At 40.5% G+C, this 27,871-nt stretch overlaps 1 protein-coding gene across 1 annotated transcript; it reads right to left on the reverse strand.

Moving 5' to 3' along the window:
* Nucleotides 1-636: 636 nt before the first annotated feature.
* Nucleotides 637-26,232, reverse strand: Qpct (glutaminyl-peptide cyclotransferase). The gene is made up of 7 exons (XM_090336171.1): nucleotides 26,002-26,232; nucleotides 18,932-19,078; nucleotides 15,433-15,711; nucleotides 7,909-8,085; nucleotides 6,010-6,109; nucleotides 4,457-4,573; nucleotides 637-1,465 (listed from the first exon to the last, which is right to left on the reverse strand). The coding sequence occupies exons 1-7, from the start codon at nucleotides 26,149-26,151 to the stop codon at nucleotides 1,320-1,322; spliced, it is 1,116 nt and encodes a 371-aa protein (XP_090192297.1). The 5' UTR covers nucleotides 26,152-26,232; the 3' UTR covers nucleotides 637-1,319.
* Between the last annotated feature and the right edge of the window lie 1,639 nt (nucleotides 26,233-27,871).

The following is a 27,871-nucleotide window of genomic DNA, read 5'->3' on the forward strand; positions in this document are numbered from 1 at the left end:
CCTGTAATCCTAGCTACTCAGGAGGCCTCTGAGGTCTGAGGATCAATGTTCAAAGCCAGCCTGGGCACTGAAGTCCGTGAGACTCTTCTAACTCCAATTAACCACAAGAAAACTGGAAGTGGCACTGTTTCTCAAGGGGTAGGGCAGTAGCCTTAAACTGTAGAGCTCAGGGACAATGCCTAGGCCCAGAGTTCAAGTCCCCAAGTCCTACATCCCACAAAATTTTTTTTAAAAATGTTTTAAGGTACATAAGCACTTCCAGCACTGTCTGACACATAACTTGTACTCAACGAGTATTAGCTCTTAACATTATTAACTCACTCAACTAAGTTCATTTATATGACAGGACTGACTTCTTAAATGTTTACTAGATTTAACTTGTTTCTAGATAATTGCTTTCTATCACTGAGTGCATGATGTTTGTGCATTTCCAAAATAATTCAATAAATAATTGAACATATTTGAATGTCATAGAATTTACTTATACACAAAAAGTACAGTAACAAGTGTGTCCCTATCATATTGCCTTAATATCACTTCAAGAGGCCACACACAACAGTATTTTTATTTCTCAACTCGACAGAAGATCAAAGCAGTAAATATTTTGTAGTTACATTAACAGAAAAGAGTAGCCAAAAATTATTACAACTACATAAAAAAATGAAAAAAACCTCAAGAGCCAATAGTGATTCTGTTAGTATAATGAGATTAAACCTTTTTCATATATACCTTTCCCAAGGGCTTTACTTAATGACAGTATTATTTTTTACAATCAAATATTACATTTTTGAAATCCTATAAAAATTGTCATAGAATGAGTGATATACTTCCATATTTACATATATATGAAAATAATAACAGACATTCAATTTTAGTTTCCAGAAAATTAACCCTACAAAGATTTCTCAAAGGATTTTGGGAACCTTCAAATACTTTTTATTACATAAGAGATTTCCAAATGTAAAAACAATCATAAAACTAATACTAAAAAATCATAAAACCATATACAGTTTTTATTTTTTATACTTAATCTTATTAATATTTAAAGTATAACTGATTTTTATTTTATTCTACAGTTTCTATCTAAATGAATTTCAAAAAGATACCTGCTTTGTTGCAGTCTCTAGATAAAAGTCAATGGATGATTGAGGATAAGATATAATAGTAGGATTCACTGATCACATACTCAAAAATATCTACAGAATAAATCTGTAAGATGAATGTATGCATCTGGTATTTATCTGGAATTGGATTGTTTTACATAATGTCATATCTTTTGAATCTGGTATAGAAGTCATTACCATGACTAAATTAAAATACTATAGATGAAGATACTCCAACACAAAGACTTGAATGATTTTGTTTAGATTATCAATGGTTGACTCATCCAGATTTTCTTCATTGTCATCCATAGTGTGCCAGACTTCAGGGAAAGGGGAGGTTATCAGATGCAGAATTGGGACACCTAGTAAGAAAGAAAGATGTGATTTAGCACATCCCTCCACTCAGTTAACTGGAATGACATTTGTTCTTCATGTAGAAGGAATGCTATGATATAGGAAGATATCTGATAACTCAGCATCTCTAGTGCATATCTTTATATCTTACCTTTATACTCCAAAAGCATTGACTCATTAAACAAGTATTAATTCAGTAAATAATCATAAGGGTACCTGCGGCCTACCAGTTCTGACTCTCAGAGTTCAAGTCATAGTTAAAAGGTCCTTAGGGAATTTTTACAATCAAATACAAAATGAAGCAAATCAATGTGAAAAATCCCTTAATTTTAGAAAGTAATAAAGCTTATTAGTAGTAATTATGAGCAAAGAATTTTTTTAAATGAGGAGTAGTCAGTAGGGAGCAGAGACAGAGACTGAGTATTTAAAGTCAAAAGAGACCTCTTTGAGAGGCTAACATTTAAACACAGACATATACCAAAGGAAAACTGCCATGTAAAGATCAGAAGATATGTTGCAGGCAGGCAGCATTATCAGTATAAAAGTTTTAAAGCAGGTGGTGTGTGCCTGTCCTGCTTGGAAACCAATAACAGTGTGGCTGGATCAGAATGAAGGCTGGGAAGATAGGTAAGATGTGAAGATTCAGAAAGTGGAATGTTTGTAGATCATTGTCTTGCTCAAGAAAATAGCCCCTAGAGCTTTGAAACAGTAAGTAGCATAATTTGATTTATATGTGATAACTCTAATTCCTAGACAAAGATTAGAAAAGCAAGAGTAAAATACAGTGGCACCAAAAGGGTAATGTAAGAATCTTTGGGTTGATTTAGTCTTTCACCAACTGTGTGTGTGTATGGGTGTGTGTGTGTACGCATACATGTGCACGTGCACACACACACACACACACACACACACACACCCATACACACACCAGTACAGGGCCTAGATGCTGTCCTTTGCTTTTTCACTCCAGGATGACAGTCTACCACTTGAGCCACAGCTTCACTTCCAGCTTTTTGGTGATTACTTGGAAATAAAAGGCTTACAGACTTTCCTGCCTAAGCTGACTTCAAACTGCAATCCTCAGATCTCCGCTTCCTGAGCAGCTAGAATTACAGGAACTAGCCACTGCACCAGTTTGAATTTCCACTACATTGACACAGGAATTTTCCAGGTAAAATCAGAGCTACACATAGGCAAGAACACAATCTAACTCCATGAACTAGAAGACAGAATGTCAGTAAATTCCAGGCTTCCAAAAATATTCTACAGCCAAGAGCTGGTAGCTCACACCTGTAATCCTAGGTACTTGGCAAGCTGAGATGTGAGGATCATGATTCAAAACCAGCCTGAACAGGACTTGTATGTTCAATTAACCATCAAATTGCTGGGAGTGGAGATGTGGCAGTGGTAGAGAACTAGCCTTGAGCAAAACTGAGCTCGGGGACACCATCTAGACCCTAGGTTCAAGAACTGTGCCAGAACTGGCACACACGCACACACACAAATTCTACATGTAAAGAAAAATAAGAGTAATCTGAAGGATTTGGAATGAGTTTCTCATTCTTCCACTTGGAAGCCATGAGTTAATAAAATGACTGTTGTAATTTATCAATCAAATGTAATGGTTTGGGAATTATTACTAAGGCATAATGCTGCTGATCAATATTAAATTTAGATGTCACCTTGAAGGCCTACAGTGACTATGTGAGATATGGATAGAGAGAAAGTCTAGAAATATTATCAACTCCCAGGGATCTAACCCAAACAATTAGATAAACCCAGACCATTGCAGTGCAAGACAAGATCTGGAAAGGAATACTTGGTTTCAGTTTAATTATTCTTCATATTAATGAACAATAGTATCTGTCATTTTATTTGATAACCAGGAGAGGCTTTGTCAGGGGGTATTAAGTATTTATTACAAGCTGTATTAGAATCATATCTGGCATCAATACTGACCAGTAAGGGAGTACTTAAACTTCTTTATAAAGCTTTGGTTCAAAAATCTAACTTCTGTCTTAAAGTTACATAGTCACAGGACTCATATTGGTCAAAGCTTATTTATAACTATGTGTGAATATGTATATGCAAAAACACATACTTGTTTGTAATTCATACAAATTAATTTTATTGTCTAATATTAAATCATTTAAAGTATTTTTAGATTGGCTCTTATCATTGTTATATAAGTCTAGTACTGTCAGTCTTTTCTGGGTATGTGTCTGTATGTTTGCATGTGTGTTTATGTGTGCACATCCATGCACTAATGCTGGGGCTTGAACTCAGGTCCTGAATGCTGTCCCTGAGCTTTTTTGTTCAAAACTAGTGCTCTACATTTGAGCCACTGTTCTACTTCAGTTTGTTTGGATTTTTTTAGTAGTTAACTGAAGATAAGAGTCTCATGGACTTACCTGTCCAGGCTGGTTTCAAACCATAATCCTCAGATCTTGGCCTCCTGAGTAGCTAGGATTACAGGTGTGAGCCACCACACAGCTAGTGCTGTCATCTTTAAGGAAGAATGATCTAAGTGATTCAAAATGTACCAGTTATGGGGCTGGGAGTTTGGCCTAGTGGTAGAGTGCTTGCCTAGCATGCATGAAGATGTGGGTTCAATTTCTCAGTACCACATACATAAAAAAGCCAGAAGTGGTGCTGAGGCTCAAGTGATAGAGCTCTAGCCTTGAGAAAGTCCAAGGACAGTGCTCAGGCCTTGAGCTAAAAGCCCAGGACTGTCAAAAAAACAATGTACCAGTTATTATTCACATTTGTTTTGCTTCTCGAATGTATGCAACTGTTAGAGAACTAGAAAGTTCACTGTTAAAGAAAACTATTGATGTCACTTGCAAACTAAATAAGTTTTGGGAATAAGCCATGGTTAAAAACAATGTTGGTCTAGTTTTGGGAGTGAGTAAGTGATATGTAGTTTTGAAATGTCAAAATACACATTAATTATAATAAACAAAGAACATACACATGGATAGGTACATACACATAATTACCTTTTCTTAAAAATGGAATATGATCATCCTGAATAATATTCCCATAACCAGAATTCTGGAAATATCGCCTCTCCAAAGAGTGATCCTTGAGCAAGCCTAATTCATGGAGTTCCTGTTCTGCAAATGACAATTAAAGAGTAGATGAGCCTGAGTCTCATCTCACCAAGACTCAGAAAGCATTCTTATTTAAGGAGATCAACATCTTATCATATGCGGCCTTTATAGTGTAAATACGTGGTGAACATGGTCAGACATTGGCATTGACAATCTGGGGTAAGCTTGGGCTTGGACAGTTTGGAGTAGGAAAAGAGAATAGTCATGCCATGTTCTAGCCTTACAGCGGGGAATCTTAGAGACAGAAACCTCAACAGGACAGACTGCAAATGAGAAAGTCAGAGGAAAAGGGTTGGAGAAAACTCAGGAGTAGATAGTAAGATAGCAGAATGTTTTCACACGGCTTAGAAATGGCACAATTCTATCTTGCTCTAAGAAATCTGCATGTCTCATAATGAATTTTGAGCACGAAGTTCTTGCCTTAAGAACAGCCTCCTAGCCAGGATCCTTTTTATTAAAAAATGGATCTCAATTTCCTCTTTCTCAAATACATACGTGGTTTATTATGTGTGGTTTTGTTTTGTTTTATGGGGAGGGTTCCACCCAGCTTCTCTGGAACCACAGGTGGCTATAACTTGGACTGGCCCAGCCTAGTCTGGCCTATCTACTCTCTTATTGGATGGTAAATCTTTTAAAGGTGGTCCTTGACACATCTCTTTCTCTTGAATCTTGATCCCTTACTTGGAAAGCTTAGAATGTCTGGATAATGTAGAAAATAGAAGATTAAAAAAAAAACAGAGGTGGAAAAAGAAAGGAAATGTAAAGAGTATCTTTTGGTATCATCGTAAAAACATAACATTCATCTATAGCCAATATGTTTTGTTAGGTCAAGTTTTCCCTAGAAATGGGTTCCATATGCTTTACCCAAGAGTCTGAGGAAAATATTTTCAAGCTGTTTCTAAGGATATACAAATATAAAATGCAGTATTTTCTGTTTGCATTTCCAAAGAGTTGAATGTAAGAAAATAAACTGAGTGTACTTAAAGAGATCAGTAGGAATGCCAAATGAATCGACAGGGTTAAGAAAAATGCTAGTGAAGTTCATAATGAAATCATAAATTTTGAATTTTAAAATGTAATACTTGATAGTAGAAACCTTGTTTTTTAAACTTCTGTCTTTTCTTTATGTATGGTGTATGGAAGTGCCTATCTTCAGGAGGGTTAGGGGAGGGTTCAGAACACAAGGAGAAATGGGTGAAAAAGTGCAGCTGTGGAGCTCCCTGGACCCTGTGATAAAAGTGAACTATATAACTCATGAGTGGACATGGGAGGGAAGGAGGGAGGGATAGGGACAGAAAGAGGGAAGAGAAGGCACTGTATGAAAGGGTATGTACTCATTATCTGACTCATGTAATTATAATCCCTCTGGACACCACCTTTATAATAACATAAAGTAAACTTTAAAAAAAATCTTTTCCTCTTTAGTAACTGTCACTTACCGATTGCTTGAAGCCTATTAAACCATCTGGCGGAGCTTGGAAAAAAATTGGGAAATGTTGGGTTTCGGGCTCCAATTAGATCCAGTAAGACCATTAAATCCTACAGGAGAAAATTATCGCTTAATCACAGTGACCAAAGCACATCTCATGTTCATCAGCAGAGACAAACAATAAAATTAAATTCATTTTATTAGCTGAGCATGTGAAGAGCTATATAAATGAAGATTAGTTTAATAGTACTATATAATAATCATCATGAAGTACTTTTCTTCTCCCCCCCACCCCTTCCTGTCCTGAAGCTTGAACTCTGGGCCTGGGTGGTGTCCCTAAGCTCCTTTTCTGTGATTAATTGGAGATAAGTCTTTCCTGCCCAGGCTGCTCTTGAACTCTGATTTTCAAATCTCAGCCTCCTGAGTTGCTAGGATTATAGGCATGAGCCACCAGTGGCCAGCAATATGAGGTACTTTTAAAAAAATGTGAATGAATGACAGTGTCAATTCTTTATTACTCCAAAAGGGTACTACTAGGAATAAACTAGAAAGGAATCTTTGGGGTCAGGATTGGTGAAACATGTTTGTAACCCTAGCTATGCAGGAAGGGTAGAAGGGAAAAAAAACTTTCCAGGACCAGATCAGGAAAAAGTAATATACATTGTCTCAGACACAAGACTGGAGACAAGCCCATGTCTGCAGTCCTAGTTATTAAAGAGGCTGAACTGTGGAGGATTGAAACTCAAGGCCATTTTACCCAAAAAGTTCATGTGTGCCATCACAACAAATAAAAAGCTGAGCATACTGGTACACCCAGCACCCAGAGAGAGAGAGAGAGAGAGAGGGATGGAGGAGGCAAGAAGACTCTCCGGTAGGTTGAGGGATTAGCGATGAGTATGGGCCCAGAATCAGGTATGTAAATGAAGCTGTGTGTTACACCCACCATTTAGTAATAGTGGCAGGATTTGAAGACAGAACTGGAATGTCCCCACCCTCATGTAAAAACTGCCATGTCAAACTAACAACACATCCAAATATCAAGTACACACTGGAGTCACTATAATAGTTTAGTTGTAAAGCATTATAATTATAATATCCTAAGAAAAAAATCCCTCAATTGTACTCCCTCTTATTCCACTTCCAAGTATCCTATCCTTCTCTGCCCTTATAAAGCCTTGGAGAAAAGATTCAATTCATGCCTGTACTCTTAGCTCTTCAGGAGGCTGAGATCTGAGGATCATGGTTTGAAGCCAGCCCAGGCAGGAAAATCCTCGAGACTCTTCTCTCCAATAAACTATTCAGAAAAAAAGCTGGAAGTGGAGCTGTGATTCGAGTGGTATAGTGTTGAGAAAACTAAAGCTCAGAGACAGCACCCAGGCCCTGATTTCAAGCCCCAGGATGTGAAGAAGGGAAGAAAAGAAGCAAAAGAAAGAGGGAGGGATCAAAAAGGAAGGGAAGGGAAGTGGTACTGTGGCTCAAGGGGTAAGGCAGTAGCCTTGGGCTGAAGACCTCAGGGACAGTGCCCAGGCCCAGCGTTCAAGCCCCAAGACCAATTAAAAAAAAAAAAAGGAATGGCGGGAGGGAGGAAAGGAAAGAAGGGAAGAAAAAGGAAAAGAAAAAGAAAATTCAAATTCTGCCCCTTACACACTACTTGGGGGAATGGTCTCCACTGAACCACACTGAAATCTGATGGCTCCTTAATCAGTCACAGTACTTTAATTAAACTCAGCCAAACATGGCTTCTAACCCAGAATTATTCTTTGGAGCCCTGGGATTCCTCAAAAGCCCAGTGTTTGCCAAGGAATGTTCTATTATAAACACCATCCTGAAGATTTTGTGGCACTAAGAGCTTCGCGTTAGCACCTTTTTCTTTGGAGGCTACAGAGCCAAAGAAATTCCTCAGACTAACCATGCCATGCAGTTGGTTGGTGCCTGTGGCTCCAGGTGGGTGTGTGGTTGATGCCATCTTCACAGCTAAATGCCGAGACCCATACAGAGAGTCCTGAGGAGACCAGTGAAGGAAAGCTTCTTCTCCATCAAAGAAAATTAGCTGCAGCGAGAGATCTGGCTTGGAGCCTGAGACACCCTAGTAAAAAGCACATTTTTTAATGCAATAATAAGGAAAAATAAGCACTCTCTTCCTATTAGCTGAGCAAAAGTTTAGATGGATCATGAAGAAAGGAAGATAGCAAAGCAAGTGAAACTATGCCAAAATTTATTTCACACCATTGGCTCTTCAAACATCACCTCTCCTCCCACAATTTTCACCCATATAAATCTCACCTTCTCCTACTGCCTCTAAAAATAGATGTCTTCTAGTTGTTCTTTTTTGTGAGTGTGTGCCGGCCATGGAGCTTGAATTCAGGGCCTCTGAGTTCTCACTTGGTTCTTTCTGCTCAAGGCTGGTACCCTACCGCTTGAGCTATGCTTCTGCTTTCAGCTTTGGGCTGGTTAATTAAAGAAGAGAGTCTCACAGACTTTTCTCCCAGGACTTGCTTTGAATCATGATGCTCAGATCTCAGCTTTCTAAGTAGCAAGTATTACAGTCAAGAGCCACCAGTGGCTGGCTTTCCTATTCTTATTCCCTAGAGACTTTTGGAAGTGCAGAACTGTTATGATCAACATTGTGTCATGCCACCCAGCGTCCACTCAGGAGGATGTGTTTTTCCAGCACCTGGGAGAGCTTCCGCCACTTCCAGGTTCACCCCATCTGCTATATCCCAAGAGCTTCCCACAGACACTAGAAGCTCTCTAAAGAGACATTGTTCCTCCAGAGCTCCCCACAGCTTAGCTGAGACTATACCTAGTACAGCTCAACTTCTCCCTCTGTCTAAACACGTGTTGATCCAAGCCTGCTCCCTGTCAACTGTCCAGAATGGTCTTCATCAGGCCATGCTCTTCATCACGAAACCAATCTGAAACTGAAGATCTCTCTTGCCTCTCACCTCATTTAAGTCTGACATTTTTTTAATTGAATCTCAGTTCAAGAATCTGCCCTAGGAGTGCCACAGGGATACAGAGGAGAATAATTATAGTGGCTTACTTAAAAAAGACTACACTTTAGTTGGGCTAGGAAAGATAAAACACATACATGAGCACAGACAAAATGTGTCAGGGTCCACATGTGCAACCCACGTTCTTTGGAAACTGGACAGAAAAAGAGGCGACTCTTTGTGGCATCAAGCTGCATGAATAAGAAAGCATCTGAGAAGAAACTGAGAAGGGAAGTCAGACAGATTCTGATCAATTTTTTGTTTTTGTTTTTGTTTTTGTTTTTGCCAGTCCTGGGCTTGGGCTCAGGGCCTGAGACTGTCCTTGGACTTTCTCAAGGCTAGCACTCTACCACTTGAGCATCAGCACCACTTCCAGCTTTTTTCTATGTATGTGGTACCAAGGAATCAAACCCAGGTGTTGGTGCATGCCAGGCAAGCACTTTACCACTAGGCCAAACTCCCAGCCCTCTGATCAGTTTCAAAATTTCTACCTTTTACTTTCAATATTTTATACTAGCTCTCTGGTACTCTAACCCCTCACAGTCCTTGAGCCCACGCCAATTCTTGATCTGTCGAATCCTTGCACCTTTTCACAGTTCTTCACCCCCATAATATCCTAGCTTCTCTCTGTGTCCTGTTTACTGTTTAGTTGCAGGCAATCAGACTAATTACTTTTTCAAATACACCCTCAACTCACTTGCATTCTGCCTAATCAGGCCAAGGGTCATGGCTCAACTCTGTGGCCCTAGCTACAAGGGAGGTAGGGGATTATGGAAACATGTTGCAAGGCCCATCCAGGCACATACCTGTCATCCCAGCGTCTCAAGGAAGCAAAAATAATAAGAGCATTGTGTAATATCCCAGCCACTTTGGGGGGACCTGAACCTCCTCACCAAGAGAGTCACCAGCACTCAGTGAGCTGAGCTAGGAGTCATTTTAATAGCAGTGTAGCTAAGCACTAGACACAGGTGATCAGAACCACACGAAGGTGGCCTTCATCGTATGACATTATTTTGTGATGCCCACAGTCAGTAACCACAGGATGAAACCACACGCAGGTGGTCGAGCAGGTTAAGCATTTTCACAAAAACCAAAACAGAATTTGGCAGCTAAGCTTGCCAAGTTATTACAGATTGCAGATCAGGGCATAACAGCAAGATTTCAATCTTGAAAATAGCCAACACACACACACACACACACACACACACACACACACACACACACACACACACCCCTGTTAGGTCAAAAGCAAAACATGAAAACCTGCTTTATGTCTATGTTCATGGAGAACCTGGCTAGAGAAAATAAACAACCACACTGTTTGACCTTGATTAAATATTCCTAACCACAAATGTGCTGGCCTTTTTGTGTTAACTGGAAGTCACACTGTATTTTCTGGCTCCACTCACTTGCAGACTCTTCTGGTATTTCAAGTTCTTCCTCTTCCTAAAATTCAGCGCCTCACTCACCTCACTCCCAAGTGATGACCTTGATTTCTTCTCGTCATGCTCTCTCAGTATAAATCCCTTCTCTTCCCATCTGCTCAAGGATATTGCTCTGTCAAACATTATTTTTTTCTTATATTATGGCCTACAAATATGCTATTACTTCTCTCCTGTTAAAAATGTTTACTGCACTATTTCCACCAGCTACTGCTTCATTTTTAAATTCCTAAAGAAAAACTTCAAAGAACTGTCTATTCAAACACCGTCTTGTTCTTCAACCCACTCTAATCCTACCCCATCACCTCCATCCGCTGAAATTGCTATTCTTAGGGTCACCTCTACATTGCTAAATTCAAAGGTTAACTAGAAATTTTCACCTTTTTTGACCTGAGAGCAGCTGACAGGGTCCATAGCTCCCATCTGCAGATATTTTCTTTTTTATTTTTAATGCAGAGGGTTATAGTTATGTACATAAGGTAGTGAATGTACCCGATCTCATCTGCAGATATTTTCTGAATTCAGCTCCTAGGACTTTCTTCCCTCTTAGTGCTAAAGAACCACCAAGCTTGTTCCTTGGTTCTCTTTTCTTTGTTGATATCTATCCTTTTTATGTCTCTTTGTGAGTGTTTATGAAATGTGTATGTGTGCATAAACATCTGCATACCCACACATGTCAGTAATTCCAAAACACTTATCTCGCTGCATTGAACATCTCAGCAAGATGTTTAACATACATGTCAAATATAACGTGTCAAGACTCAATTTCTGATATCCTTCCTGAAATGTTCATTACCGACAATCTTCCCTCAAATAATTTCATGCTAACATCATCCTTACAGTTACTCAGATGAAAAACAAAACAAAATAAAGCATGGTGAGTTTCTAAACACCCAAAGTTTCCACTGAGAAATCTAGTGTCATTTTCATACTAAATATTTTTCAAAGACCTGTTAGAATTCCTGAATTCCCATGCTGTTTTAATCCTTTTTCTAGAAAAGATACTTTTTCCACTTAGAATTTGGCCTTCTTATAGGTTTTTATTTTAAGTTCTAAATTCCAAGAGCTCTTTCTCATACCATGATTACTCTTTCTGAACACTTTTTGTTTCATGAATATAATTTCTCCTCTGATTTCTTAAAGGTGTTTTAAATACTGCCAAGTTATCTTCTGCAACTTGTACTATTCTGTTTCCTCCAGCTCCTTTGTTCAATTTGTCTTATTCTTTTTTTGCCTTCTTTTTCATGATGGAGATTGTTCTCCATTGTCTGACCATACCTGTATATACATATTAAAGAACCAGGCCCAAATACACTGACTAGACATACGAGTTCCTTACCTTTGCTGCTTGTAAATCTAGTGCTCATTTAGCATTTTCTTTGAGCATCTCTCAGGGTCTCTCTCTACAACCTTTTCTCTGGCATGGCCCACATTCTCTGGACAAAGATCCTCCAGTTTGCTTTCAAGTGTATATATACTTACTGTTATCTTTCTGGTGCTAAAAGTGAAAAAACATACCAAACATTTCAGTGTTCACTGTGTAGACTTCTACCTAATCTCCCTGATTTCCATCGGCATCTCATTAAGACTCTTTATCATATCTGGGCCCAAAGTCCAGAACAACGTTGTTCATTTTCTCTAGAAAGTTCTATACAGCCTGGCATGGATTAGGAAAGAAAGAAGGAAGAAAGGAAGAAAGAAAAGAAGGGAGGGAGGGAGGGAGGAAGGGAGGGAGGAAGGAAAGGAGGGAGGGAGGGAGGGAGGAAGAAAAAAGAGAAAAATGCCAAGTGCTAGGGCTTCACACCTGTATTCTTAGCTACTCGGAAAGCTGACATCTGGAGGTGGCCAGCCTAGAGAGGAAAGTCTATGAAACTCTTATCTCCAATTAACTAACAAAAAGCTAACAGTAGAGCTGTGGCTCAAGTGATAGATCATCAGCCTAGAGTAGGAATGCTAAAGAACAGTCCCCATGCCCAGGTATAGCACAGAATATAATAAGGCTTTTGGCTTCTGAAAACAAAGTTATTTTTGTATACTGTGCTTAATACTATGTCTCTAGAGAGAGAATTAACATCTACTATTTTAATATCAAGTCTTCTGATCCATGAACACTGGATATCTTTCCATATTTGGGGTCATATTTAATTTTTCCCATTTAGTGATTTGCTGGGTGCTGGTGAATCATGACTCTAATCCTAGCTACTCAGGAGGCTGAGATCTGAGGAGTATGGCTCCAAGCCACCAGAAAACTGTGTTACTGTGGCTCAAAGTGATAGAGCCCTGATCAGAAAAGCTCAAGGACAGTGCCCAGGCCCTGAGTTTAAGCCCTAAGGCCAACAACAACAACAAAATAGTTATTCTTGTTTTTCTTTCTTTCTTTCACTTTTCCTTTGTCTTTGCAGTCATTTCTGTGATTTGAATTCGGTGCCTATGCTTGCTAGGCAATTACCCTACCATTTGAGCCATGTGTGCTGCTCTGGTCATTTTTATTTTGTTCCTTTGGGTCTCTCATGACTTGTGAGAGCCTTAAGTAGAAGATGTACCTGTTAGCAGGTTCATACCCAGGGTTAATATTTTCTCATTGGCAAGGATACAAGGTGCATACTTCAATGGAGACATTCTAACCTTCCATTTGTTTAAAGATCCTCTCGTGCTTCTAAAGGTCAAGCTTGAAATCAGACAGTATAATCATAGGATGTGAGGACAGAATGAGACCATTGGGACCAGAAGTGTTCTGCCCATGCCTGTTCAGAGGCAAAAGAATGTCATTTTTAACTTCTACAGCTTGAAGCTTTAGCCTCACTGAAAATTCAGCAGCTGAGTGACTCCAATTACCAATGGTATTTATTTGCTTTCTTTCTCTTCTCTTTGCAGCAGTTCATTTAGACAGAATGAACTGCCATAGATACTGACCTGAGTCTCCTGACACAACAGCTGTTTTGGGCTTTATGTTTTTCAGGATTGGCATAAAAAACTACAGCCTTCAATTTCTAGTAATTCACACTTGTACCTTAAACCTAGAAGAATCTGTGCAGCCTAATTTGTGAAGGTCTTTGTGGTAATATTACAAATGACTATTATCAAGGTTCACATAGTCTATTCATGAATTGTCTGCCATCTTGCATGATACAAGGTCAGCTACTACCATAATAACAAAACTCCTGGAATATATAACCTCTGTTGGTCAACTGGGGGACAAAAGATTTAGGCTGAGCTCGGCTCTGCTTCACTTTACAGTCAGTGAGACTGGCTCTATTCCATTCATCTCTTATCTTCCTGCTGGTACTGACAGACAAACCAGTGTATGCCTTTCTTATGGTGATGGCAAAGACACAATTCAGTAAACACATTTCCAACCTCATGTCATATCTACTAACATCACATTGGCCCAGGAAAAATAAATAGCAAAGTCCAGAGTCAATGGTTGAGGAAACACCACTGGCTATAATGTGAGAACACAACAAAGTTATAAGATGAACGATATGGGTATGTAGCTACAGTTCTAATACCAGAGACAATTGAGAAAGAACTAGAAGAGTTAGAACAATGATCTAGGCTACTATTCAGTCTTTTCCTAGGATCCTTCTCATATCACCTGCTCCACTTATGATGGCTGAAGAAAATAAGTCCTACTACAAATTTAGTTAAAATATAATTGCAAAAATAAATCTGATACTCTGTAAGTTTGCATTCAGGAGGAGTCCATTTAAAAAAAAAGCTACTCCTATTGTCATTTACCTCTAGCAGGTAAGTTAAGAAAATATACTATATGTCTAATTGAAATCTCAGAGCTGATTAATTATCTAATTGAGGATCCCATTCAAAATTCATTCAGCAGAAATACTTTCTCCCATAGAGAAAGCAGTTTACGGAGAGAAGACGCACTAGCTACACAAAACTGTGCTTTTAAGTCATACTTCATTTTGTTCCATGTTCTCAGACTATAAAAATGAAAATTAAGATAATGTGTCAGTTTTCATACACCATCCACCCAACAGCTAGAGAATTGTGAACATTAAAAGCAGGGCATGGGACAAAGCCATTATAGAAGGCTCGGGAAACAAAACACAAAACAGAAAAACAGTGAAAAGGATATTGAGAGGGTAAAAACAATTCTTGCTTTCTTCAAGTAAACATATCCAGCAAAAAATAGAACCAAATATCTCTATTCCTTCCATTACAAGATAAACCTTTCATTTCTTTACCCTCCATTCTATCACAGACTGGACCCTTCATAAAGCCCTTGAGAGGTAGCTATTTGTTGCCTATGAACAAAGTGTTTTGTTTTTGCTTCGTTGTATTTGCTTGGTTATGAGTGGTATCAGAACAAAATGTCTTCATCTAGTTTAGCACTTTTTTTCCCCAATATACCCTTAAGAACACAGACACTGAAATAACATCTGAGAGTCCCAGAAGTATTTTGAGCTGAGTGCAGAACAAAAGCTCTGCTATGCTACATAAAATTGAGCCAAGATTCACAGATAATAACAATAATGCATTTCTGCGTCATGCTTTTCATCTTGATATGTTTGAAATACCCACTCTACTTTGGAGCCACTTTTCTTGTGGCTCTTTCCCCTCAACTCAAGAGTTGCTATCTCTCACATCAGAAGGTCATGATGCTTCATGGCTGTCTAAACAAAAAGAAATAGTGCTGTGCTCTATAATGCATAATTTTTTCATCCTTGGGCCTGCACCAACCTTTCTCTTTATTTAGAAAGAAATAATACATTTAATCCAATACCTATTGAAGGCTGATAAATCAGATGTCAATTAATGAATCTGCTGTCATTAGCTCAGGTTTACTGCTTCTGAAATTTCAAATCATGCAATCTTCCAATAAATGTTCCTCTTATTTTATAGCAGATTCCAAAGTTACCAAAATGTACCACAATGTCTTGATTTCTACATTTAGCCTCCCCTGAGGATTCCACTATTCACTCTGAATTAATGTTCTTGCATTTTTATCTTAAGAGTCAACAAAAAGAAAGTAGATACCTTCAAGGAAAGGAGTTGCTTGTCTAAGGCACGAGCTAGTTCCAACATCATGGCACATGGCACAGCGGAGTCAGTGGCTCCTACGAACACTCTGTAGTCCCAACGGGGGAAGTACTTGGAGTCATAGTGGCAGGCGAGGACCAAGTGTCGTTTCGCTGTGGGGTTTAGAGTACTGATGATATTTGAAAAAGACCGGTATCCATAGGGTGTCTTACTCAAGAAGGTGTCTACTTCCAAAACCCAGTCAGCCTGAAGTCTCTGAAGGCGTTGCATGATGTGCTGATCAAACAAACAAACAAACAAAAAAACAAAGTTTCAGATCTAAGCAAGGTTTGCTTTTGTTAACTGTTTTGGGTTTTTTTCTATGTTTGTTTTTACTAAGTATTCTAGGCTAGCTCCACACTTTTGTATATCCCAGGCTGGCCTTGCACTTGTGATTCTCCTGCCAGAATTACAGGCATATACCATCATATTTGGCCTTGCAGCTCTATGTGATACCTTTCAAGTCAGGATTAAAGTGTGCATGTATGGAAATAGCACAATGAAACTCCTTTCTGTAGTTAATTTATGCTAATAAAATGGCTATAGTACATGCTTCTTTTTTAATTAAGTTTATTATCAAGATGATGCAGAGTAATTATAGTACATGCTTCTTATACTTAGTAATAATTTTCTATTATAATTTGTAATTAACAGCAACCCTTTTACTAAGAGGAAAAGCTAACCTTCCTCCCACCAACCAATCCCAGTCAATGTTAATAGTGATGCAGATCTTTCCAGTTTGCTTAGAGAATTCTATACCAGCATGAAAGCACATAATATATTTGGCAAATAAGTGTACATATTTTAGAAAAATACTTTTGATATTTCTAAGAGGCTAAGACAGAATGTTTAAGACATCAAATACACTAAGCTCTTCAGAGCAAAGAACTTAAAACAGCAGCTCTTTTTAAGTCAAATGCCTAAGAAGTTCTACAAATAGTTCACATGTGCTAAACACAAACAGAAGATACTAACACAACAGTGAAGAAAGATTTCCTAATAAGACAGCAAATGAGATGTCTATAATTCCTGCCTACTGTAAGAACAAATAAGCCACCCTGATTCATATTACATATCAAGAAAACTTTCTGTGCATCCAAGGTAGGTCCAAAAAGAATCTCTCTCTGCTCTTTCCTGGCTACCTCAAGCCTTATGGGTAACACAATGACTTCTGGGAGGAAGCAGCAAGTAAAGGAAGAACTTGAGGCCTGGAAGTATCTCCCTTAAGAACCTAGCATTCATGGTATGAAAATATATGGTGAGTTCACTGCTGTCTCTTTTGCCCTTCCCATCCTTCTCTTTGGCCTTGTTTTTCTTTTCTTTTCACAAATATCATATAGGTCTCTATAACAAATTATTTTTTAACTCAGATTAGAAACTAACAATCAAGTGAATTGGCAATTTATCCTGCAAGTCACACCCAGCAAGGATGGACCTTGAAATGATGGACAAATAACTTGCAATAGCTGGAAACAAATGGGAAGACTGTTTTCTCTCCTCCCAAGGAAATACAGGATTTTCTATCCTTGCCAAGCCTTGTGTGGCCTGATGTTTGTTATTGTGACATGACACGTAGGCAAAAAAAGGGGGCTTAGAAAAACTATAGCAGGAAGCTTTGGGGGGAGGGGGAGGGGAATGAACAGAACACTGATTCTACAATCAATCATGAAAAAGCCAAAAGTACAAAAGCTTTTTGAATTAGGTAGACGTTAGCTAGCACAGCATTGCATATACTTTACCATATCTTACTTTTCTAATATGGGTTTACATGTTATCTTTTCACATCATCAAAAGGAATATTTATGACCTTTTGGAAGTCAACATTCCTATCTCACTTATTTTTTTAAATCTATTTTGTTGTTTTGCACAGTTCTTAGAACTATGCTCCCTGAAAGTTATCAGTAAATATTGGTTGACTGTGACAGTATATATGGGCTGGTATGTGAAGAGTATATAAAGCTATACAACTTAGAATATTAGGCCTGTGAATTGAGAGAATTCACTGCATCAAAAACAAGATTTTTGAAACAATATAAAAAATGAGTTACTCTAGACTGTAAAAAAAAATCCATAAAAGGATGATCTTAAAAAAATAGCAAATACTACAAAAACATCTGCTATCCAGATGATGGGACACTCCATCAAATGGCTTAACACTATTAGTAGCCTGCAGAATAAATGAGAATTTTAAAAGCCTATCTGTTAGCATTATTCAGAAGCTTGACACATACTCATTTCTCAACTCCTAATCAGTTCTTGGCCATAATTTCTGATGTCTACGTGCACACAAACATCCACAAAAAATTAGCAAGTATCCCCCAAAGAGCTCTTCCTGAAGTAGGCTTTTTATATTCAATTTTTTATTTACCTTAGCAACTAAGATAAATAATCTTTATAAATAATGAAACTGGCTGCAAAAATCTCATTAAGTCACCAGTATCTCTTGTTGTTGTGCTCTTGGCTTTCAGTTTGAGCCTGAAATTTCCCACTACCAATCTCTGCAAGCTCTGCAAGCCATTTCTGTGATCCCTAGTATGGCTCTAAAGGATAAAGCAGCTGTGCTTCCCTGACTCCATGGAACAAAAGGTTAATAGAGAGGAGGACTGGAACGACCACTACCTAAGGCACTGAACTTCCACTTCTGGGTACACCAGTAAGTTGGGAGAGTTATTCTAGATTAATACTAGTGCATAATCCTGGGTTGAATTTAAACTTAAATTCTAATTTCCAGACTCTGACAAACAATGACACCATTAGATCAGGGTTATTTGGAGGAAACATTATACTGTCTACAAAGACAGTCCAGGCAGGAGGCTCACCCCTGCTCCTGGGGACTTCAGGTATGTTTTCTTGGATCAACCGTACACAAGTACCAAAGGATACTTCTCACAGGGCCTTCCGCTCAGGAGGCTGGCTTGAGAAGGTACAATTCCATTCCGTAGAATATAAAATGCAAATCTATGCATGAGACTCAGAAGTTTAATCACTGCCCTGAACTAAGTGCAGTAGGCTAACTGGCATTGAGTTAGGTGGAGATCACAGTTTCTCAAAGGAGAATAAAGGCTACAGTGACAGTACAGTGAAGGTACAGGGAATCTCTTGAAATTCCAACCAATGATTCTCAAAAGCTATTGATGCTGGGGTGTTAGGGGCAAAGAAAACTTGATTAGGAGCCCAGGAAAGTGTTTTTGAAAGGGTAAAGACTTAAGGACTTAGTATCCTTGCTGATGTGGTACCCCAGACAGCAATTTTTACACATAAAGTAGTTTCAATTAACTGGTATACTTACATCAGAATAGACATTCACTTTCAGACATGTGACTCTTTTGGTTTCTTAACACAATGAGTACCAGCATGGCCCATCTCAAGGTTAGACATCTATGAACTTCGGCCATGATATCCCTCATAGTGAAGCAAATTATTCAACGACCTTTAAGTTTACAGGTTGTAGTCTCACCTGACGGGCAGCAAAGCTTCCAGGGGATCCTGGGTATCTTTCTATCAGCAAAGGCCGTAAGTCATGTTGCCACATATCAGAAACACTGGTACCTTCTGCAATTTGTTGAAGAGATGATGAATTCAGAATAGCTGGTTGGTGAAAATTCTAAGGATTAAAATAGATTATCAATAATTTAATACTATATATGACTTAGCCCATTACATTCATAATACCTTTAAATTTCCAAATAAAAAAGTAATGTCTATGTCATATGAGGTAATTTAAACTACTACATTAAACTGTAAAACTGGTCCCAATATCTAGCTAGCTAAACAAAAACTCAGGCAAATTACTAAATTTTTTTTGTTGCCAGTCAAGCCTGAACTCAGAACCTAGACACTGTCGTTGGACACTTTTTGCTCAAGGCTAGCACTCTGCCACTTGAGCCACAGCACCACTTCCAGCTTTTTCTGTGTAGTGGTGCCGAAAAATCAAACCCAAGGCTTTGTGCATGGGAGAAAAGCACTCTACCACTAGGCTACGCTCCTGACCCTTGGGTAAATTATTTTAAAAAGCAAAAGTATCAAGGCTTACAATGTGAGAATTAGGATTTCATTTATATTACCTATGTAACTTTCAATGATTTTTGTGAGCAGCTTTTGTAAAACTGAGGTTTTTAAAAAAGAAAACAACAACAACAACAAAAAAACAGGCCAGGGTCATAGCTATAATTCTAGCTACTCGGGAAGCTGAGATCTAAGGATCTCCACTCAAAGATATGTGATGATGAATCATCACTCCTTACACGTTCATCAGGCATTCATTGACTCATTGATGGAATGCACACTCTTCAAGGAAAAGTGAATTGTTCATCAGGTGACTTCTTCCTTAAGGTGAAGGATGCTGGTGACATAAGAGCACTGTGTTCTTTGGAATGCAATACAGAAATGAGGAAGCCTTGTCTGTCTTACTCTTCCTTCTGGGACCAATGCAAATTGTACATATTTAAATAATCATGAGGGTCGTTTCATTGTATGAAAGCTACTCAATCTATCTGGGGAAAAAAACTATGGCATGAGACAGTATTTATTCCTGATTCCTCATCTTCTTCTGCCCTTTCAGATGGCCCCATGTCACTCTCTAAACACATACTATGCAAAGAGCACAGGACTCAGCTTTCAGGTCAGCACCCATCTGGCCAGGCTAACTCCATTATGGCTGCATCTCCTCATCTGCAAAATGGAGGTAACAGCATCCAAGGTAATGAGATCTAAATGAGGCACTGTGTATGAGTTGCCATGTTAAATATTTCATGTTAGTTCTACTATTTCCCCTGTCCAATACTAAAGAGTTATAGAGTATTAGAAGTGGAAAAGATACTTAGGTGATGTAGCACAAACTCTTGATTTAAATTAGTGTAAACCAAGGTTCACAGAAACCAGCTAATTTCCCAAAGCTGTAGGAGAGTTCCAGGGAAATCCATGAAAAGATTCCTGCTCTGTGGGTTCTCGATCCAGTGCCTGATCTCTGTACTTGCAGCTTACTCTTGACTGTTGATGCGGTGCCCGGATATATTTAAGATTCTGTTTGTTTGATAGTACATTTTCAAGTGTATTTCCTTAATACATTTGTCTCTGACATCTTTAACACCCTGGTACCTCCAAAGTCTAAGTGCTTATGTTGTATCTGAAAACAGCACTTGACCAAAGAAAGTTAAAGCTAAAAGACAAAACAGTAGAAATGTGAGAATGGGAACAGAAGAAAATGGAGACAAGAAGTTTAAGCCTACCATGGTTAATTATTACTTAACTACCCAACAGGAGCCTGTCTCCCCATCTGCCTCTTAAGCATACAAGCTTCTACGTAACACACAGTGCTACCAATCCCTGCTTACCATGCATTAGTCATGCTGCCTTCTATCCAGACCCCCAAACAGAGTCTCTGCCCTTTGGGCCTTGGTATCAGCAATGACATGTGTTTTACAAAGCTTTCCATTTCTCTTCACATGGTGAACTCCTGTCCATTTCTGGTTGCTGTGTAGCAGCCACTTCTTTTTTGTGTTGCTTACCTAATGTCTGTTTATATTTCACACAAGGTGTCTGCTGTGTGAGTTCTGGAGCTGTCTCCTGCCCCCCCCTCTCCCTCCTTTCTTCCCTCCTTCCCTCCCTCCCTCCCTTCCCCCCTCCAGAGCTATATCAGACTGGATCTGGTTCACACTGAACAATCAGTAGATATTGGACAAATTCATCAAATAAGTCATTAAAAGATGAATATCTTTCTAAAACTATCTTTGCTAAGACAGCATTTACAGAATAAAATGAAATTTACATTTTTGACAACATCAATATAGCCCATTTAGAGGCACAAGAAAATAGAAAAATAGAAATGATAGCTGAATGCCTGTTGCAAGGATTCAAGGGGTATCCTGGCTCCATGTGAGAAGACTTCATTATTCTTGATTTTCTGAGTTTTCCACTGCTTCTAACTATTGAGAGTTGGATTGGCCTAAGATAATCACAGTAGTAACCAAGAACTATTGCATCAAAGGTTGTTTGTACAATCAAGAACTATTGTATCCAAAAGCTGTAGTTCCTTTCCTATCTACTGTCTTTATTATATCCCAGAATCTAACTGGTCACTTTATGTTCTGTAAAATAAATGAAGCTCATGTTTAAATGAGTGGTTTCTGGAGGCCTGAAAAAGGTTTTTAAAGATTTAAGACAAAGCTGGGTGCCATTGGCTCGTGTCTATAAAACTAGCTACTAAGTAGCCTGAATCTGAAGATGGCAGTTTGAAACCATCCTGAGCAGACAAATCCTTGAGACTCTTATCTCCAATTAGCAAAGAAAAAAAATCCAGAATTAGAGCTGTAGCTAAGGTAAGTGTATTGGCCCTGGCTTCAAGTCTCAGTACACACACACACACACACACACACACACACACACACACACGCGCACGCTCCATAAAACTTAATACAAAACAAGAATAAGAGTGATATCCCTTCAATATCTTTAAACATAGTAGATACAGCAGATGAAAACTTTTTAAGAAAAGAGAGAGACAGAGACAAAGAATGATAAGAATAATATTAAGTTCAGCAGAAAGGTCCATGGACGCTCATGAGCACAGACACTTGTATGTGCTGCTTCTTAACCACCTGGGCTCAATCACTTCATTCACACATTTCACTAAAGGGCCTCATCACTTCCAGTCTGAAAGCAAAACACGTCCCAACAAAATCATAGCGATACAAGCTTCCCAGCCAAAGATGACAAGAGAAAGCTAAACTGCACTCCATTACATACCTAAGCCCTTCTATTCATTTAAACCCCCTATGGAAAAGCACTTGACTTCCCCATCTTAAACAGCATACACTCCAGTATGCTCTCACAATTCAAACATAAAATCCTATGTGGCAATTAGAAAACCAAGTATTAAGAGGGCAAACTTGACATGCAAAGGTGGGCTCAGCAGAACTGTAACTGAGCCAAAAGAATGCTGGTTAAAAAGCAGCCCCCAAATTATTGCAGGCTTGTTTCTGTTAAAAGGCATGAGAGAGCTTCTCTTGGAACAGGGATACTCAGAGAAATGAGGCTCAATTACAGCCCTGGCCTTGCCTTTTCACCCAGGCTGAAAGGACAATAAGTCTGCTCTGGGTGACAAGAATCTCTCAGCTAAAAACGTGTGAGCCAGGTATCCAGAATCCTCTTCATTCATCTAATCACACAGTGCCAGGCCAGAGGGGTTTTTAGTTCCATAATTTGGGGAGTTGGCCCAGCTTGCAGAGAGAAGGTTCAAAAACCACTGAATTAAGAAAAGATCATGTAGAAGGTCAATCAATTCAAATTTCCACCCTATAGGAGCACACCAGGCAGTCCTCAGATTAACACCTCTCCTACAATGCAAATTCAAAATTCAACCAGCATTCACTGAAAGTCTGTGTGTCTGTTGCCACTGACATTACAAATGCAGCTGGAAAAGGCTTGGAAACAGAAGAACCTAATGTCCTTTTCAAATGTAAGCTGTCCTTAATATCAGAGCAGACCAAGCTTTAAAAACAATCTAGTGTCCAATCCCAGCTTCTTTATTGACTAGCTATTTTGAGGAAGAGGTTCTTAATGTGTAAAATTGTACATCATAGTGCTTTTTGCTTTTCTCCTTTATTAGAAATATGATCTCCAGGAACCAATGGAATCACAATCATAGACAAGCAAGGCAAAATTTGCTTTTTGCAGTAAGAATGAGCCATCAGCCAGAAGTCTGGCAAGCAAACACATACAGCAGGCAGGCTGCTTGCCTATTTATCCCTTTGGCAATAGCCCCCCACTCCTCTGTTCTGACTGGTTGATCTCAAGGTCATAACCCGCTTGTGATTGGCTAGCTTGAATAGAGTAAAATGTATTTGCATTATGTGACTTTGAAATAAGATTAAAAGTGTACAAGAAATCTCAAAATATACCCGCACCTCTGGTAGTTCTTGAACAATCCGAAGTATGTCTTAATTCCATCTTAACCCAAAGCAGTTCCTCTTTTCCCTAACAAGAGTCCAGCCACCAGGCCCAAACAGGAACTTTCAAGCAACACACTTTAATAGAAAAGACCATTTTTCTCACACCAGCATTCAGCCCACCACTGAACAACTTGGCTATCAGGTTGGAGTCTCCATTATTGAGTACAGAGCAATTGACATAAGGAAACTTGGTGTAACCAGTGCTATCTTGGGCCTATGGTGGATGATAGGGAATTGGGTTTGACTGACACCATCTTGTCTTCATGGTAGAGACAGAGAAGTTCCACCCCAGTTGAGGACTGTGCCTGAATTACCAGAGTTAAAGACAGGATGTGGATGATGCATTACTGGACCTGTCAGTCCTTTACCTTGAACTCATGAGACTCGTGAGTTTCCCTTTGACCCTGCCCAGCCACCTCACCCTATTTAGGACCAGACCAGGAACCATTACATCATGCCTCATGTCTCCTGGCTCTCCTGGAGTGACTATGGCTTGAACTTGAGGCCTGGGCACTGTCCCAAAACCTCTTTGTACTCAAAGCTAGCACTCTACCACTTAAGCCACAGGGTCACTTGGGGGGTTTGCAAAGTAGTTTATTAGAGATAGGAGTCTCACGGACTTTCCTGCCTGGCTGGCTTCAAACTGCAATCTTTAGTTCTCAGCCTCCTAAGTAGCTAGAATTACAGGTATGAGCCACCAGAGCCAGGCATTGATCTGATTTTATGTATTAGATGCAACTGAAGGAGACACACCTTTATTTCACAACAAAGGAAATTAATTTCAAAATTGATGATTTCATTACTGCGCCTCTGACTGGATACCAGGAGCACACCTCACACTCACAGGATAAAGATACGCAAACTGAAAACGTCATAACATGCAGGAAGGCATCTATTTTAGTATGAACTGATTTATCTCCCAGCCTACCAGCTGTAGCTGTCAGCCTGGAAGACTTTTATGAAGGTCTACAAGAATGGGGTGGGGGGACAGCAACCAGGAAATGTGATGGCTATTTTCATTTCGGCCATCTGCTTCAGGTTCAGATGTTATTCAAAAATGTCCAGCTTCCCCATGGAACAGTGATTGGAATCACCTTAAAATATAACAAACATTCCTGCTTTTAAGAACACTTCTGAAAAATTAAATTCTCATTAGTTTAAAGCTGGGTTCCAATCGCTTTGACCTGTCATCCTATCTTCTCAGGAGGCTGAGATCTGAGGATTGCAATTCAATGCCAGCCTTTAAGACACTTTATCACCAATTAACCAAGGGACAGTGCCCAAGTCCTGAGTTTATGCCCAGGTCAGGGATGGAGAGAGAGAACCACAGGATCGTCTCTCACTTGTGGATACCATCGTTTACACAAAGATGCCCTCCAGAGAGCCTGAATGGAGCAATCTCCATTTCACGATTCCCATTCATTTGGATATATCTAAAAGACACATTGGTGTGGCTGTCACTGAATAACCCTTTCCTAATGTCTGACCTGGAAGATATTTCAAGAGAGAAGATTTGGCCTGTAATCCAATATTCTTCATCATCAGCATCCCACTGAACCTACGGGAATTGTTTTTCTGCCAGGAAGTGACTTGGATTTGGTTTCCCTCTCCTCCACCAATCACATTCCCTATAGGAATGGAGGCTGGGGGGGCGGGGGGACGGGAAGGAGACGTCACTGTGTGCTCAGAAGGAGAAGCTGGTTAAGCCAGCTTCCCAGAACTTCAGTGGGATATTCATTTCCATATTCATGTCTCTGAGTAGATGTGCCCCTCCACCCGTACCCACAACAAGTGTTTCAGTAAACAGGGACAGGGATGAGCTAAAAGCTTTCAGAAGACCAGCTCAGAAACGTTTACACTTTGGGACTTTGCGCCTTTCCTCAGGTGTGTGTGTGTGTGTGTGTGTGTGTGTGTGTGTGTGTGTGTGTGTGTTTCCAAAGCATACCATTTTACACCTGAAGCCATTCACGATTTGCACAGCCCTTAGCAACTTCATGATTTCAAAACTGTTGCACAAGAAAAGGAAGTCATTGTGAATCTATTTACTTCACCAAGCATCTGCAAATCGGCTTTTTAATCCTAAATTCCTCCTGAGAGATTTCCGCCAGAACTAAATGCATCTCTTTGAAAATGGCCTCTGGCCTTTTTGGAAGGGCGATTGTTTCTTGGTTTTGTTTTGTTTTCTTCTCTTTTGGAAATAAAGCGGGACTCCAGTTTAGGTTCTAAGCCTCCAGCTACTTCACTTTAAAACATCCAGAAACAAGTCACCTCCGCCAGTCCGGAGGTGGCAGGGAGCATCCTGGGCTGGCTGCTCCGGCGGAGCTGCGGGCACACCCCCGGGCGCGCCCCGCGCTTGGCTCCCCGGGCGCTGCGCGCGCGGACCGCCGCGGACCGAGCCTGCGGGGACCGAGCCTGCGGACGTCCTCCGAGCAGCCAGACGCCCTCGAGGCTCCGCGGCGACCTAGCCAAGCCCAGATTCCCCGGGGCGCCCGCCCCTACTCCCCGCCCCGGAGCGCAGCACGGTCCCCGCACCCACCCGGGGCCATTCGGGTGCCGCGCGCCCAGCCGCAGCCCTCACCTTCTCCTCCGTCCAGGAGTCCCGGCCCTGACTCCCCGCGGCCGGGGCCCGGGCCAGGGCGGCTGCCGGTAGCAGTCGCAGCAGCGGCAGCAGCAGCAGCAGCAGCAGGTGGACGCTGCCCACGACGCGCCGGTGCCCGCCGCCTGCCATCTCCGCCAAGCCGTGTGGGTGCCGGTTCCCGGGGCCGCCGGCGGTCACGAGCCCGGGAACGCGCGCCCGTCGCCCGCTCCCTTCTCCACCCTGGGGTGGACTGCCCCCGCCTCCCCCCGGCCTCCCGCGGCGGGGCCGGGCCGCAGCCGCGCCCCCCTCCACGCACACAGCTCGGCCAGCCCGGAGGTGGGACTGAGCTGCCCGGGGTGACACAGCTTCCCCATCCCCAGACTACAAAGACAGCCACTTCCTCGTATGGGAGGGGGGGAGGAAGGGAGGAAAGAAGGACGGCGGGAAGGAGGGAAGAAAGGAAGGAAGGAAGGAAGGAAGGAAGGAAGGAAGGAAGGAAGGAAGGAAGGAAGGAAGGAAGGAAGGAAGGAAGGAAGGAAGGAAGGGAAAGGGAAGGGAAGGGAAGGGAGAGAAGAGAAGAAGGAAAGGGAGAGAAGAGAAGAAGGAAAGGGAGAGAAGAGAAGAAGGAAAGAAGGGAGGGAGGAGGAAGGGAAGGAAGGAGGAACGAGGAAGGAAGGAAGGAAGGAAAGGAAAGGAAAGGAAAGGAAAGGAAAGGAAAGGAAAGGAAAGGAAGGAGGGAAGGGAGGGAGGGCATTTATGTTTGCAGTGATCTCCACGACCATGATAGTGACTTGAAAAGGGCATGGGGAGGTTCAGCAGACTCAGGAGTAAGGAGTTGTTTATAGAGTGTTCTCCATAGCTCTTTAAGAAAAGGGGGTCATCACAGTGTCAATGTTTACTGAAACACTCTGCACCATGCACTGTCCTAGTGATGCTCCCTTGTTTAAGCTACTAACCCCATTTTCCCAATGAGGAAACAGCTCCCCTGGAGAAAACCTGGGCTACACAGCCCACTGTTTCCTCTGTTAACAGTGCATTCTTATCTTTCTTCTCTTTTTTTAATCTTTTCTCACAAATACTTGGTCTTGCCTTTTAAGAAACAAGTCACGGAACTCTCGGATGGAGAAATACCCTTGAAGTAATTAATCTAAAGTCAATGAGATCTGAACTATTGCAGTGGTTCTGAAGTCATTCATTGTCTCTAACTCATGCCTCCAAAGGGAAAAGCAAATACATCCAGTTGGTCCTTTATGTGCTAGGATTCTGTATCCCTGGAATTCAACTAACCTACTTGGAAAATAGCAGAATGAAATCTGAGGTGTGGTGGCTCATCCTTGTAATCCTAACATTACTGGAGGTGGCTAAATGGGGAGAATAAAAGCCCAAACAGTGCAGTCCAGGCAAAGGAGAATTCTTCTGTCAAAAAAAAAAAGGCACTGCACTGCATAACATATGTGAAACCCTGAGTTCAAACCCCAGTACCACCAAGAGAAAGAAAAAGAAAAAAAAAAAAAGAATCTGTACTGAACTTATACAGTCTTTTGTACAAAATCCTTCAACAATAGTGTGTAGCAACTTTGCGTGGTAGTTGGTATCACATTCGATATTACAAATCATTCAGAGATGATTTGAAGTGTATTGGAGGATGCATTTAAGTCATTTGAGGATGTTACATTATTTTAGGCTAGGGGACTTGGCCATGCATGGATTGCGGTATGGAGAAAGTGATGTGAAACCAATCCTCCACAGATACAGAGTGTACTTTTTATATCACAGTTACTGTTAGGCAGATACCATTTTTAAAAAGCAGAGCTGTGGATGTAGTTCAGTGATAGAGCATTTGCCTAGCATATGCAAGGCACAAGCCCTA

Source organism: Megascapheus bottae, chromosome 7, assembly GCF_031878675.1.
Source record: "Megascapheus bottae isolate mThoBot1 chromosome 7, mThoBot2.hap1, whole genome shotgun sequence".
Taxonomy (NCBI): domain Eukaryota; kingdom Metazoa; phylum Chordata; class Mammalia; order Rodentia; family Geomyidae; genus Megascapheus; species Megascapheus bottae.

What these genes read in the sequence shown, in the direction of transcription:
- Qpct (XM_090336171.1), bottom strand. Translation starts at nt 26,151, where the DNA reads ATGGCAGGCGGCGGGCACCGGCGCGTCGTGGGCAGCGTCCACCTGCTG. An exon ending in GAAGCTTTGCTGCCCGTCAG is followed by an intron (nt 15,712 to 18,931) that starts GTGAGACTACAA and finishes TTGTTTGATCAG; the next exon opens with CACATCATGCAACGCCTTCA. An exon ending in CCAACCAACTGCATGGCATG is followed by an intron (nt 6,110 to 7,908) that starts GTTAGTCTGAGG and finishes TTTCTCCTGTAG; the next exon opens with GATTTAATGGTCTTACTGGA.